The sequence below is a fragment of the Peromyscus eremicus genome, chromosome 1 (genome assembly GCF_949786415.1).
Source record: "Peromyscus eremicus chromosome 1, PerEre_H2_v1, whole genome shotgun sequence".
Taxonomy (NCBI): Eukaryota; Metazoa; Chordata; class Mammalia; order Rodentia; family Cricetidae; genus Peromyscus; species Peromyscus eremicus.
This window is the reverse complement of record NC_081416.1, coordinates 96,659,116-96,674,332: the sequence shown is the minus strand read 5'-3', so window position 1 is coordinate 96,674,332 and position 15,217 is coordinate 96,659,116. Positions and strand designations below refer to the sequence as shown.

The 15,217-nt window shown below is 38.4% G+C and overlaps 2 protein-coding genes across 2 annotated transcripts; one reads left to right on the top strand and one right to left on the bottom strand.

Moving 5' to 3' along the window:
- Window positions 1-1,054: 1,054 nt before the first annotated feature.
- On the top strand, window positions 1,055-1,996 carry LOC131901360 (olfactory receptor 51I1-like). The gene has a single exon (XM_059252542.1). It carries the CDS (start codon window positions 1,055-1,057, stop codon window positions 1,994-1,996), a length of 942 nt encoding a protein of 313 aa, XP_059108525.1.
- Window positions 1,997-4,582: 2,586 nt separating this feature from the next.
- Window positions 4,583-5,536, bottom strand: LOC131901350 (olfactory receptor 51A4-like). The gene has a single exon (XM_059252533.1). It carries the CDS (start codon window positions 5,534-5,536, stop codon window positions 4,583-4,585), a length of 954 nt encoding a protein of 317 aa, XP_059108516.1.
- Between the last annotated feature and the right edge of the window lie 9,681 nt (window positions 5,537-15,217).

Below are 15,217 nucleotides of genomic sequence, written 5' to 3'. Positions count from 1 at the left end.
ATGGTCAGAGTTACACTCCAACGTTGGTTGAATGAATTGGGAAATGATTATCGTTCTTTGGCAACAGTGAGAACCTCTTCTAAGTGTGAAATCGGAGTACAGTATACAATGCCAGTATATATATTTGTTTATAAATAGAAAAATTTTCCTTCCAAAAGTGTCACAATGAGTATATCTCAAGACACAAGTATGTGTTCACACACGTGTGTGTGAGGGGTTGATGTTTGTTTTCAATTCAGATTTTGTCTCCCATAGTGAGAAGATAGAAGCACTGGGTACTCTGCAACACAAGGTAACCTTTTCTGCTTTTATAATTGCGTGTGTAATTGTGAACATATATGTTCATGCCACTGTGCACAAGTATACACAGACAGAATATTAAAGATGACATTATATGTCCAGCTTTATCATGCTCCACCATATTCCCTTGAGGCAAGGTCTCTCACAGAACCTGAAGATTGGCTTGAAGCCAGTAAGACCCATTGGCTTACCTTCTCTCTCTGATCCCATAATGCTGAAGTTACAGAAACCTGCCACTATGCTTTTTTTTTTTTCATAGTTCTGGGTATTTGTAATTAGGTCCTTATATTAGCACAACAAGGACTCTTAGCTATGGAACTATTACTCCAACACCATGTTTGTTTGTTTTTTCATGTTAGGACTCTGAAGGAACTATTTTGTAAAGTACTTCTACTTGTGTTTGCTGTCTCATAGTTCTCATCCTAAGCTCTTGGATCCAGCTGGTTTGGGTATGGGCTGAACACAAAATTCACTGTTCATTTTCACTGCCATCTTAACTGGGTCATTTCTTTATAGAGATCAGTAATGAAAAGGTTTGCATATCCTCAAAGCAGTCTTCAGGAGAACATTTGTTGCTTGGTATAATTGTTAAATTCACCTTACTCCCAATAAGCTCCTCATCCTTAGACTGTATCCTTCACAGATGACATCTCGAGTGTTCATTAGAACTTCCTGAATTTGACATCTAACTTTTGCTTCCTTCTAGGGTTCAATGTCAAAGGAACTGTTTGCACAGTGATTCTCACAGTTGCCTATGTCTGAATTCAATACCACATTTCAACATTCTCTCTTCATCCTCACTGGTCTCAGAGGGCTGGTGGGTGCCCGTCTGTGGCTAGGACCACTCCTAAGTCTGATGTACATCACTACAATGGCAGGGAACTGTACTGTAATTTACTTAGTGAGAACTGAACGGAGTCTGCAGGAGCCCCAGTACCATTTTTTGTCTATGTTGGCTGGGGCTGACATTGTATTGTCTTTCTCCACACTTTGCTCTGTGTTAAAAGTCTTTATCTTTGACCTCTATGAAATTGCATTTGATAGTTGCCTTGCTCAGCTCTTCTTCATCCATACATCCTCTTCCATGGGCTCAGGAATTCTGTTGGCTATGGCTTTTGACCGTTTTGTGGCCATCAGTCACCCCCTGCAATACACCACAATACTTACCAACTCACGAGTCATCAAGATGGGACTGGCTGCCTTTCTGAGGGGTGTAGCACTCATGACTCCATTGCCTATTCTGCTCAAGAGGCTACCATTCTGCAAGGGTCAGATGCTGTCTTATTCCTACTGTATCCACCCAAATGTCATGAAACTAGCTTGTGGCCAAGTCAAAATCAATATTTTCTATGGGCTTGTTTTAGTTATATTTTCCTTTGGGGTAGACTTTCTTCTCATAGCCATTTCTTATGCTCTGATATTTCAAGCAGTCATGGGGATTGCTTCCAGAGAAGGTCAGATGAAGGCACTCAACACTTGTTTGTCTCATATATTTATTGTCTTTATTTACTATGGCCCTTTGCTGGCAATAACAGTAATGCATCGAATCAGCCACAGAAGTTCTCCAGTAGCACACGCAGTCCTAGGAAATATCTACCTCTTTATGCCCCCCATGCTCAACCCAATTGTGTATAGCCTGAAGACCAAGCAGATTCGTTCTGCCCTGAGAAAGTCTTTGAAAATCCATATAAGATGAACAGTTAAGAAAGTTAATGCAGACAGTTTCAGTGAAGGAAATTACAATTCTCAATTACACAGTTAACATGATTGTTTATTTTGTTGTATTTTTACATCTGGGATGTGTATATAGATATGAAAATGAGATGAAATGTTGAAATTATAGCTTTTATGAATAAAGACATTGTATTTGTATACTCAAAATTTTTATTTTCTCCTATATGTCTTAGTGTATGATTTGATAGACTTCACAAACTAAACATTAAAAAAAAACTGTTCTTAGTTAGATATTTCAGGTTAGCCTCTATTAATGGATAAGTTCACTATATTTTTATAGTTGCAAATGAGGGTTATAATTAAAGAATTTGAAAATTCAGAATTTCAGAAATCCCTAGTCCTGTTCTTTTGCTTTCGGCTTTGTTTTCTTTCCTCGTGGTTTTGCTCTATTCTATTTACTAAAATATCCCCTTCTTTCTTGCACTATCTCCTTGAGAACAAAATTTATAGCCATCTTCTAGACCATTTTGACTCCCCTGCTATAGAGTAGGGGTGGGGGTGGTCATAGCAGTCAATTAGGAAATTGTTTTGCTTTTTTTCCCCTCAAATACTCCCACCTCTGCAAAAGATTATTCTGCTTCCTTCTGTTTCACACCATTGCTAACTAGTTTTGTATCTCTGATTTGCTCCACAGTTACAGAGCACCTATATAGTCATTTTCAGAAGCTTGTTTCTGATCTTCAGATGGGTATACACACATGGATATGCTGTTTGTAGCTATAGTCTTCAAATCCATGAAAACCAAAGTTAAATTCATGAACTTCTTCAAATGCATTTTTCCTTTCAAATTCCCTCTGTACACAAGTGATGGCTATATTTTTTATGTTTCCAGAGTAAAAAATTAATGCTGTTATCTCTATATATCTTTTAAATTTCTTCTTCATTAATGTCATTACATCTCCTAAATTTATCTTAAATGCTTTTACTTTTCTACATCTCAGTATTAGCTCCACTAATTTAAGCATTCTAGATGCTTTTCTTTATGTAATGTGGAGTGAATTCTAAACATCTAACCTTACCTGGAGTTTAAACTGACATTTATTGTGTTATATAAAAGTGTTTTTAAACAAATATGATTGTGTTAAATATTTATTTCCAAATTACTGACATAATACATGTTTGTTTTGACAAGTTTAACCAAATCTGTATGTGAAGCTCTCTATGATCCAACCTGCCTATCATTTCTTTCATACTCTAATCTTACCAAATAATCTTAGATTCTCAGCACAGTGCATTTATTCAAGACATTTTTTTTGCCTGCTTCTGTTTATGGCTGACAGTACAGTTTTTTTATGTCCTTAATAAAGTACTTAATCATACTTTAAGAATTGAACTAAGATAGTTAGAATTCTGTAGCTGCCAAGAATTCAATCAAAATGTCAATGAGAAGAATTTCATTGTTCATCCAGTGTCCCTTAAATTGACATAGCCATTTAATATTTAGCCGTTAATTATTTGTATCTGATGCTCTTTCTAGGTAGATACTATTACAGAATTTAACTGAATCAAAGGACACTCAGCTAATTTTCACTGGAAAAATGACCCACTTATTATTTGGGAAATTATATACCAGATATCAGGATTTTCTATGATGTGTTAAATGATGCTCTAAGTATTGGGGAAACCATTTTACTTTGGTTTTCCTTATATTCTTGGATCATGTGTATGATGTGTGAGAGAAAACTAAAAAGGAGAAGGATATTTACAAAATGTAACAGAAAATAATAACAAAATAAATACTCTATACTAGACTTCAAATATAAAACTCTAAAAATAGCCAAGTACTGAATAATTTCAAAATATGAACATGGAACGATTTCCTAAAATATCATCAGGATAACTGTATTATGGGAGTGCTATCAGAGTGAGAGCATTTTCCATACCAAGCAAAGTACTACAATTGCCTGGAATAGTAACCTTATTAAAAACAGCATATAAATCAACGTTATTTATTAATTAAGTAAATAAATGTAAAAGCTGATGGATGTTCAGGGGTCCACTATTTTATTGACCTTCATCATGCTTCCTCCAGAGGAACTTCTATTATTATAACCTAATTCCTCCAAGTATAACATCCTGTCTCACTCTCACATCTCATAACTCACTGCTGTTTTTTGATTCTTTAGATTGATAATTTAAAATTTAAAAGAACAATTTTATTTGCAATATTTCATAATAAAATTTAAAAACAAATTTTTTTTGTTTTTCATCCATTATGTTAGCTAAGCTCATTTTTTTCTTCCAAATATGAGTAGCATCTACTTGGTTTTCATATGCCTTTAAATTTTGTCTAGCTCATGTGTTTTATTAAAAGAAGTAACTAAACAAAATATATACATATCCCACACTGAGTCATTTACTCTCATTTCACAAAGTAGTAGATCAATATTTCTTTTTCAGTGTTAATCAAAGTACTACCTTCTTCTTAGAAGACAAGAATATCACAATTCTCACAATATTATACCTTGAAATAAAATCATGTTCCTGAGAAGCAGGTAGATGACAGGGCAGAGAAGTAAGGCATCTCTTTCTCTAAGGCTGTATGTGACTATTTGAGCAAATTTCTTCTATCTTTGAATACTTTACACACTGCAGACCTTATCTGTTTGGTTTTTAAGCTGTAAACCAAGGGGTTCAGAACAGGGGTCAAGAAGAGGAAGAGATTAGCCATGGTGACATGGAGGAGAGGAGATGTAAATGTACCAAATCTGTGAATTAGGGCCAGAACAATGAGTGGTACATAAAATATAAAGACAGTGAAGATGTGGGAGACACAGGTGTTGAGCGCCTTTAGTTGACCATCACCTGAGGCAATACCCAACACTGTTTTCAAAATCAAGATATAAGAAATGACAATAAATACAGAGTCAACTCCAAAGGAACAGAGGACTAGAGACAATCCATAGATGATATTGACCTTGACAGGACCACAGGCCAGCTTCATAATATCAGGATGATAGCAGTAGCAATGGGATAGAATGACACCCTTACAGAAGGGCAACCGCTTGAGCAGAATGGGTAAGGGTACCATTAGCAGCACACCCCTAACAACAGCTGCAAGTCCCATTCTGATAATCCGAGAGGGTGTTAAAATCACAGTATAGTGTAATGGATTACGAATAGCTACAAACCGATCAAAAGCCATGGCCAGTAGAATGGCTGACTCCATGGATGAGAAGGTATGGATGAAGAACATTTGTGTCAAGCAAGAGTGGAACTCAATTTCTCTGTGATTCAGGAGGAAGACATTCAATACCGTAGGCAGAGTTGATACAGACAGACCCACGTCTGTAGCTGCCAGCATAGATAGGAAGATGTACTGAGGCTCATGCAGGATGGAGGTGGTTTTGATAATAAATAGGATGGTGCAGTTTCCTAGGAGGGCAATTAGGTACATGACACATAGTGGGATAGAGAACCATATCTGCACATCTTCTAGTCCAGGGATGCCTGTCAGAAGAAGGGTGGGTGGCTGGAACCAGCTACTGTTTGTAATCTTCATAAAGGTATATCTTATCCAGCCTATGTTAGCTTCCAAAGGTTTCTATTATAAGACAAAAATGGTAAATTTTAAGACAAGAGATAATTCATAATATTCTTCTGGGTCAACATTAATTCTGACATGTTTATATGAAAAAATCATGCTTCTAAACCTGTCTGAATAGCTGTTTGCAGCTTGGAAAATAAATAACTGCTATTAAATGTAGGAAATAGTAGGATTCCCTTGACTTAGCATACTCAAGCTAATAATGCTGATCAAGCATAAATGAAAATTAAGGACATAATTTATGTGTGTCTCAATGGTGACAACAAAGTATTCTCAAAATCTTAATTTGATGTTATTTAATTATGTTTCTGTCTGTTTCATTTGCACTAAACTTATCAGAACTCTCAAAATAGTCCCTGTACTTTCCCACATATCAGCATCATAGTTGGCAACACTCAAGTCTCTGGGAACATGAACATTATTTTTCTGATATTTCTTTTGCAGAAATAAAATGCAGGGTTATTTTAATAACTGTTATAATACCTAAGTCATCTGGCCAACTTCATTTACTGACCCTCATTCTTCCAATGAACTTATATGTCATTTGATATTTTCTTCTAGAATGATAGGCTTATTCTTTCAAAAGAGGATGTTGATCAAAATATGAGAAAGTGATGAAATAACTAAAACAGTTATTGTTAGTTTTCTCAGCCAGTTCTAGAACAGGATTGAACACCAACAAAGAGTTTCTTAGAAGAAATGGAAACATCTGTTTGCCAAAATACAAATAATGTATTAGTAAACAAATAATAACACTTTAGTATTTCAAATCAGAATCATTGACAGAAAAGATGTTATTTTATACCTTCATTTTTAAAGACATAGGAACAGATATTATCTCTTAGATGTATATTTAGATTATGTGCTGATAATTTCCACTTTCCATACAGGAAAAAAACAGAAAATATTGATGTAACTACAATTGAATATGAAGACAGGATAAAAAGAGAAGTGAAAAACTATTAAATAAAAAACTATTTATCTTTAAAAAAAGCCTAAAATCCAAATATGGTGCTTTTTATAAAATTATACTAAAAATAACTATGGCCACATATTTTAAAGAGCACCTGAGGATCAATTAAATAGAAAGAAATAAGGCATTCTTTCTCAGAGAAAAGGTCATAGGAAAAAGCCCTGGGGTACCTGGGGGGATGGCTCGGCCAGTGAAATGCTTTCTGCTCAAGCTTCAGCCTGGGTCCCCATCAACCATTTACAAAAGCTGGATATGCAGAGTGTGTCTGTAAACCAAGTGCTGGGAATAGAGACATGACAGGCAGATCCCAGGAGCTCATTGGCTGAACAGTTTAGTAAATCAGAGAGTTCCAGGGTCAGTGGGAATAAGGAGGAGAGAGACTAAAAAACTGAACTGGTCTCCAAAAGCTGTCACACATACACCAACATGTACATACATAGACACTGACTACACACATGCACCAGAGAGAAACAGACAGACACAGAGACAGAGAGGGAGAAACGGAGAAAATAAATACACACACAAAGATTGGGACAAGAAACTTCATTTTTCCCTTAACAAGATCAGAATTCTGTACTATTTTAGAAATATACAAATGTAAAAACATCACAGATGTTATTTTTTAAAAGTGTGAATATGTCTTTGAAGAGAGGTTTATTTATTTATTTATTTTTTTTTTTTTTTTTTGGTGAGTCATGATATGTACCCACTGCTATGTAGACCTCTATTACATTGTCCTGCATCTGATGGCTCTGGTGACTTTACGTAGTTCTATGGCATCAAGAACTGGTAATGGGTTTTACAAAGCCTGTCTGTTCTTATGATACAGTTAAAAGGAACATGTGTAGACCCAGAGAAAAAGGCTCTCTGAGGACCTAAGACACTAAGAACAAGGTTATCTTAATGCAACTTTCTGATTGGTTTACCTAGCCTGCAAGATTAACTTAAGTAAATGTTTTTAAAGGCACAGTGCATACTGGACTGGAGTATTCAATCACGCAACAAACCAACCATGCTCAGCCATTCATCCCACTGAGTCTTACCACACTAAAACAAAGAACTTTCTTACAAACTACACATCATTCCTATATTAAACCAACACAAATGCACGCAACCACATACCTGCAGGTTCCTATACAAATATATAATAGTCTCTCCCTTTGTTTTAACTTTCTTTCTGAATATGTTGGAATTTGCTGTCTGTATTTACCTTTCTTTCCTGTGCTTAGTACCGACCAGATCTCAAACATCATTAGATATTAAGATCACCATCCACACCCTTGCAAGGTTTAGTGTAAAACTCACTATACGCTTAGTCTGTATCATAGCCTATTTCATTTTTTTGCTATTGTTTGTAAACATGTCACTGGCCCTTTACCATGAAAGTATGTTTAATTTCAACTGATTTGAATAGATTTTCATTATTTTGGAGTCTGATCACATTGAATGATTTAACACACTAGATATAGCTTACTCATTCTTACATTAGACTTTTTGTTACTTTTGATTATGTGATCACAAACTGTGCTTTAGCTCTATTGACAGTAATTAAATCAATTTAATGTTTAGTTTCTATTAAGCCTTCTACTGAAATATCCCTAGATATTTTGGATCATGAGAATTACTCTAGCCATTAAATTCCCACCAAATATCTAGTGTTGTCCCTATAATTAACACTTAGCACATTTGATTTAATATTTTCTACTTTTGTCACCTAGATAGATTTTCTTACCTAATTTTACTTTAAGTGTCATTAATACTGACATTATAAACTCCCAATAGTTTTGTGAAGAGAGCCATGTTTTGTTTATGGATACAAGTTACATAGTGAAAATTGCTTAAATAAATAAACTAATTAAAAATTTGTACATTCCTACTGTATCATATGTATATAAGCACCCAGGAGACATAAATTCACCAGTAACACAAAAATCTATTTTAAGTTCTAGTGTATAAAATGTTTGGGGGAATCATAAGTTGGTAGGGAGCATTAAAACTGAAGAGTAAGTTCCAGTAGTAGACTAAAATAAGGAAAAAGTGATTGTCATCTGAAAGGTCAACTTACTCAGTTTCTGACTTCCAGGTGTCCTGGTGTCAGAAAATAACTTTATGATGGATTTCTCAGATTAGCCAAAACATTATTCTTCAATTTGTACTTGAGGATTTAAAAGTCATTTCACTATTTCAACTTCCCGATTGCTATGACTGACTCACTTGTAGCTTCCTCAAATCCTTTTGTAGCATCATCTCCTTCCCCCAGTCTTCTTTCAAGTCCCCAAGCAAGGACTTAATCTGCCATTTCTTTTGTATGACTTCCCATCATTTGAATCCTTACCTACTGCAATGTTTTTCTCAGTTCTTCTATTAGGCATCCCTGTTTTCATCATTGCCAATCTCTCTTTCCTCTCATTCACTAAGGATTCCAATTTTCATTTTAAAGTGGAGCAAAACTTTAGTTAGGAAAGTCCTGAACAGAAGACCTTATTTATGTTGTACTAATAAAAACACCATGGGAACACCGTACCATAAAACCTGAACTCTCACATTGACAAACTAGTTCAGAAGCACATTTTTCTTCTCTTTCCAGCTTACCTACCTGGGCATGAGTGAAGGATGTGTGGATTATTAAGGAGATGCACAAAGCCTCTACTAGGGGAAGCTGCTTGGCATGAGAGTTATTTACTACAATACATGGAGAAATAGACAGAAGGTACCAGAGGGAGGCTATCGAAATATTCCCATGAGAGAGTGGCTTCTGCATGCCACACATGAGATGACACAAAACCAATTACTTGGAACTGAGGCCTTCCTAACTTTTCTCAATATCTCAGAGTCTTTATATTTTGTCACACACTCAGTGATGGAACCCTACTGTCTATTGCTAACATGCCACAGGCTTTACGTCATAGGTGATGATTTTCTCAAAGCAATATTTTGGTGTCTAACCTTACTTTGAATAATTTTTAAGTGGATAATCTTTAAATATATTTGTTCCATTTTCTTCCTGAGAAAATAAAGGTTACAATCACTGTAACAATTCATCAGTATCATATTCTTTCATAACAGTGAGATGCTATGTATTTTTGATAGATCTATGTCCATTTACACTGAGCTAATGATCTCATTATAAGTATTATTTTTCTCTTCTTTTCTTCCCATAAAATTATTAACAATTTCCCCAATTCATATCTGTCTATTTATCTATTTATCTATCTATCCATCTATCTATCTACCTATCTGTCTATCTATCTATCTATCTATCTATCTATCTATCTATCTATCTATCTATCATCTATCTATCTATGCAACTAACTCCAAAATATTGGTATATAGGTGTATACTTCTAATGGTTGTAAGGTTTTTATTCTCTTTTCAAAGTTGTATTATTTACTTCCTACATAATACTAAACTATAAATATAAAAGGTTATGAAAAATACAGCCCAGACACAAAACCTTCGACCTACAGTCTGTCCTACCTGCAAGATGTGCTGGGGCAATGGTGGTGCAGAACTTGTGAGAGTAGCCAACCAATGTCTGGTTTAACTTGAGACTCAAGCCACCAGAGGGAGCCCATGTCCAACACTGCCTGAATGGCCAGGAACCAGAGACTGGACAGCCCAGAGACCTAGTGTAGAACCAAGCACGACTGGGGGAAAAAGTCAAAGGGCCTTGTCCAGTAGTCGTCATCAGAGAGTTTCCTTTGGCAGTAGTAGGAGTGTGTTCAGAGACCCAAAGACAGGCATTATGTGGAAAGAGTGTCTAAACTGGAGGTGTCCATTGAGTACCTCCACTCAGAGATCCCAGAACCTCATGGAAGAGGGGGTAGAAAGATTGTAGTGGTCAGAGGGGATAGAGGACACCAGGAGAACATGGCCCAACAAATCCACTAAGCAGGACTCACATGGGCACATAGAGACTGAAGCAGCATGCACAGGGCCTACATGGGTCTACAGCACAAGGATTTCGGCATATATCTTATAGCTGTTCGCTTGGTGTTTTTATGGGACTCTGAGTCGTGGGAGCAGATGTATCTCTGACTCTATTGCCTGCTACTAGGACTCTCTTCCTCCTATTGGGTTGCCTTCTGCAGCCTTGATTTGAGGGCTTTTGCCTTATCTTATCGTATCTTGTTTTGTTGTGTTTGGCTGTGGTCTCCTGGAGGCCTGCTCTTTTCTGAGGGGAGAGAGATGGGGAGTGGATTTGGTGGAAAGGGGAGGAGAAAGGGGAGGTGAAATTGTGGTAGGGATGTATAAGAAACTATTTTCAATTAAAATTTTCAAATAAAAAATACACTTGAATAAAGACTAATGAATGGATGGAATACTTTACACTTGCCCAAAAATAGAGTAAAGGGGGTTTCATTTACCTTCTTACCTAAGACAACAGTGATAGAATTATGAGACAATCATCCCTTAACAATAAAGGTTAACAGTAAATTCTTTAAATTGATGCTGGTGTGGTTATTAAAGATGAACCGGTAAATCTGTCACTTATACATCACATGCACCCATGACTGTCCATAGAATCCTCTGCCTTAACATTCCTGTTTACAAGTAGAGGCTGAGAAGATTGAAGAAAAGCATCACTTGTGAAGTTTAGAGACCAAGCCAGGTATATGGACTTTGTGTTGAATGTACTTGTCACTTTATAAGCACAAACATTGCTCTTTCCACACAAAGATGCTATCAATTTTTGTGCAGTTGTTGCAATGTACCCAAGGTACGGGAACGTGAATACGAATTAAACATTAACTTGTTAATTTTCAAGACATCTGTTATCGTAATTTTGTAGAAATCTGAAACTTGCATTTGGGAACAGATATTAATGAAATTATTGCATTAAATGTGTTTTCTGAAAACGTGAAGTTGTTTTAATACCAAATTATCTTGTTGCATCAGGCAAAACAACCCATTTACAATCTATAAACTTACATTTTAGGAGCAAATAGTGTCTAGTGAAGAAGTCTTGAACTGTTCTTAAAATAATTCAGTTTATCTTTGCCTCTTCTAGCTTTCATGTTGTTTAAAAGACTATAATTTTAATTAAAAATCTAAGTTACTATTCCGTATTACCATCAACTGTAAAAGTCTGTAAATATGCTTGTACATATTTATGTATTATTATCTAATCCCTGTCAAATCAACATCCTTACTTTGACCTAGGCTTCTATTTCAGGTGCCTGTTTCAGTGACTATTGAGTGTTGACCGTTTAGCATAAGGAAAAGCTAATAATAATCTATTTAATGTTATACAATTTAATAGTATTTTATAAACATAATATACTTGACATGTTACAACTTAAAAATGTGGTTCTATTATTGTATTAAAGAACTACTTCCAATTACATTCATTACTCTAAATTTTTACTGTCAACTGTGTTAGCTTGTCCAAACAATGTTATTTGGCACAGAAACCCATACTTACTTTAAAGCTAGGTTATGAGCTATTTGTGATGATGAATTATTTTACTCAAACTTTGATGGCAGTAATTAAGCAATAGAAAAATAACATTTTTGTAAGTATGTTGCTCAGATTTAATAAAGACAGTATTAACATACTCTGAAGGTGAAACAGTTTTGTGGAAAAATGTTTGACTAACACACACAAGAAACTAGTTTTGCCCCCACCCCATGCCATATGGCCAGGATGGACAGAACTCAACCAAATGCACCAACCAGGAACTGCCCGGTGGTTAGGCACTATAATGATTTTTTTGTGATAAGGAAGCATGGCCCAGCCCGGTGTCATGGCCACCTGAGTGGGGACAAGGAGACATACACACAGGCCTCAGAACATCCACCCTGGGCTCCAAGGAAAAAACCTAGGCCTGCCTGGTACCTTGAAGCCCCAGCCAGATAGACACTATCAGAGTGAGCAAAGGCATGGCATGGTGTGTTAAGGGAGAGAGAGAGAGAGAGAGAGAGAGAGAGAGAGAGAGAGAGAGAGAGAGAGAGAGAGAGAGAAATAGTTCAGGTCTTGTGGACAGAAACATATTTGAAGAGAAAGGGAGCAGGCTGAGACGGTGTGGGAGCTGACCCCTTGACCAGGGACAACACATGGGAAAGCAAGCTCTGAACTTTGTCTAGACAGCACAGCAGAGATGAACCTGTTTGAGAGCGCAGGTGAGCAAGCCCTGAGGATGGTAGCCTGGGAGACCTAGCCCCACCTCTCATCTGCCACATGGGCTGGGGAGAGATGCCCTCACTCCCCCTCCCACTACTGCTGGCCCATCAATGCCTGGGACAGGTGAAAGAGTTGGCACTGTGGTCTCAATAGGGGGAGAACTGTCCCTGACCCCCCACCAACTGCACTTTTCCAGGGCAGCACAATGGAGCCAACCCTGTTAGTGGAGCTGTGGGTGAACCAGCCCCGAAATTGTGAGGCTGGGAGAGCTATCTCCATTTCTCATCTGTCTTGTGACTCCATGGGCAAGGGAAAGATGCCTCCCCCCCCCCACCTCCCATGCTCATCAATGACTGAGGCAGGTGGGAGAGCTGTCCCTGACCCCCACCAACTGCAACACTTAGGAGAGCAGGCCCTATTTGCCAGGGCAGCACAACAGAACCAAACCTGTTAGCAGAGGTGTAGGTGAGCTAGCCCCGAAGTTGTGACCATGGGAGAACTGTCACCATTACTCATCTGTCTTGTGGTGGCACGGGTAGAGGAGAGTTGCTCTACTCTGCACCCATCAACACTTGAGGCAGATGGGAGAGCTGGCCTTGTGGTCATAAGAACAGAAGTGCTGTCCCTCACCAGCTGCAATACTCAGGAGAGCAGGCCCAGCCTATTGCCTGGGCAACACAATAGAGCTAATCCTGTGGTGAGTGAGCCAGCCCTGAAGTAGATAGCAAGGGAGAGCTGTCCCCATCACCCATATGTCCAGTGGCAACATGGGTGAGAGAGAGTTGCCCTACACACTTATCAATGCCTGAGGCAGGTGTAAGAACTGGCCCTGTGGTCATAAGAGCAGGAGAGCTGCCCCCTACCACCACCAGCAGCAATACTTGAGAGAGCAGGCCCTGCACTTTATCTGGGTACCACAATAGTGCCAACCTTGTTGGTGGAGGTGTGGGGAAGCCATCACCAAAGTTGTAGGCATGGGAGAGCTGTTCCCACTACTCATTTGTCATGTGGAGGTATGGGAGGGTGAGAGGATGCTCCTCTTACCCCTTGCCCCTTACCCCCTGCTACAGAGGACAGAACTGACCCCCCTCTTACCAGCTGCAACACTCAGGAAATGAGCCCTGCCCATCCCCTAGGCAGCACAGCAGAGCTGCCCAGTGTTTGGAGGTGAGGGTGACCTAGGCCAGATGTTATGAGCAAAGGAGAGCTGTCCCCATTACTCATCTGAGATATGGTGGCATGGGCAAAGGAGAGATGCCCTTTCCCCACATTCCTCATCCATCAACACTTTAGACAGGTAGAGGAGCTGGCCCTGGGGTCATAAGAGCAGGAGGGCCGTTCCTGCCCCTCGGTGGCTGCAGCACTCGGGAGAGTGGCCTCTGCACCTCACCTGGGAAACACAGTAGAGCTGTACCCAATGGTATAGGTGGGTGAGTGCTACCCTAGAGGGTGTGAAAGCAGGAAAACTAGTCCCACTCCTCGCTCATTGCTGCAAGGCTGAATTAGCTGGGACAATGCTGGAGAGTTCACCCTGGTGGTGAGGACAGGGGAGAACTGGCAGGTTGACCAACCCTGCAGCTGCTCATGCTTAGAATCAGGGTTATGAATTGGCCTGCCCCAATATCTACCCCATCTATGATCTGCTGGAGCACATGAAGGGGCCTGACCTACAGACCCAAAGCTGCAGGATCTCCACAGCATGGGGCAACAGCAGGATATCCAAGAAGAGTCCTAGTGAGGGCCCAGCATCAATAGTATAGTAGAAACCAGAGGCCTTGAACCAGACCAATGACTTTGCAACGAATACTTGCAAATAAAGACATATGAGCAAAAGAGTTTACTGAGTGACTCACTGTGTTACCCTGTAGCTTTCATGATGAGGCTTTTGATTTTTTTTCCTTTTGTTCTCTTAAATTTTGTTTCAGTTTCGGGGGGGGGGGGGGGGAGTGTTTCATTGCCAGAGGGTGGGTATGAAGGGACAGGGAAATGAATGGGATCAAGATACATGATGTAAATGAGACATAGAATAAATGAAATAAAGTAAAAAACAAGAGAGAAACTCATTTTGAGACTCAAAGAAAACAGTACTAAATGGTACCTTATTTCACCTCCATAGATTGTGAGCTAATATTCAAGACAAATCAAATCCTAAGGTGACAGCTGGTAAAATTGATCAGTGGCAAAGATGAATCCCTGCTCTTCCTGGGGCCCCAAGTCTAGTCCCTATGACCTGCATCAAAATTCTCACAATCATTTTTAACTCCTCTTAAGGCATCTGACATCCTCTTTGGCTTCCTGGGATCTTGAGCATATGGCATATGCTCACACATATACACATACATATACATAAAAAATTAAAATCAATTTTATAAATCAAAAAACAAATTTTAAATGAATTACATATAAATCCCTAAGGAGTACATTGACAGAGTAAAAATGTAGGTCCATGTACCCTGACAACCACATTCTTACAGCATCCATTTTTTTAAATTATTTCTGCCAAAACAGCCATAGTGTATGTTTCTCGCTGTAATAGGGT

What these genes read in the sequence shown, in the direction of transcription:
- LOC131901350 (XM_059252533.1), bottom strand. Translation starts at nt 5,536, where the DNA reads ATGAAGATTACAAACAGTAGCTGGTTCCAGCCACCCACCCTTCTTCTG.
- LOC131901360 (XM_059252542.1), top strand. Translation starts at nt 1,055, where the DNA reads ATGTCTGAATTCAATACCACATTTCAACATTCTCTCTTCATCCTCACT.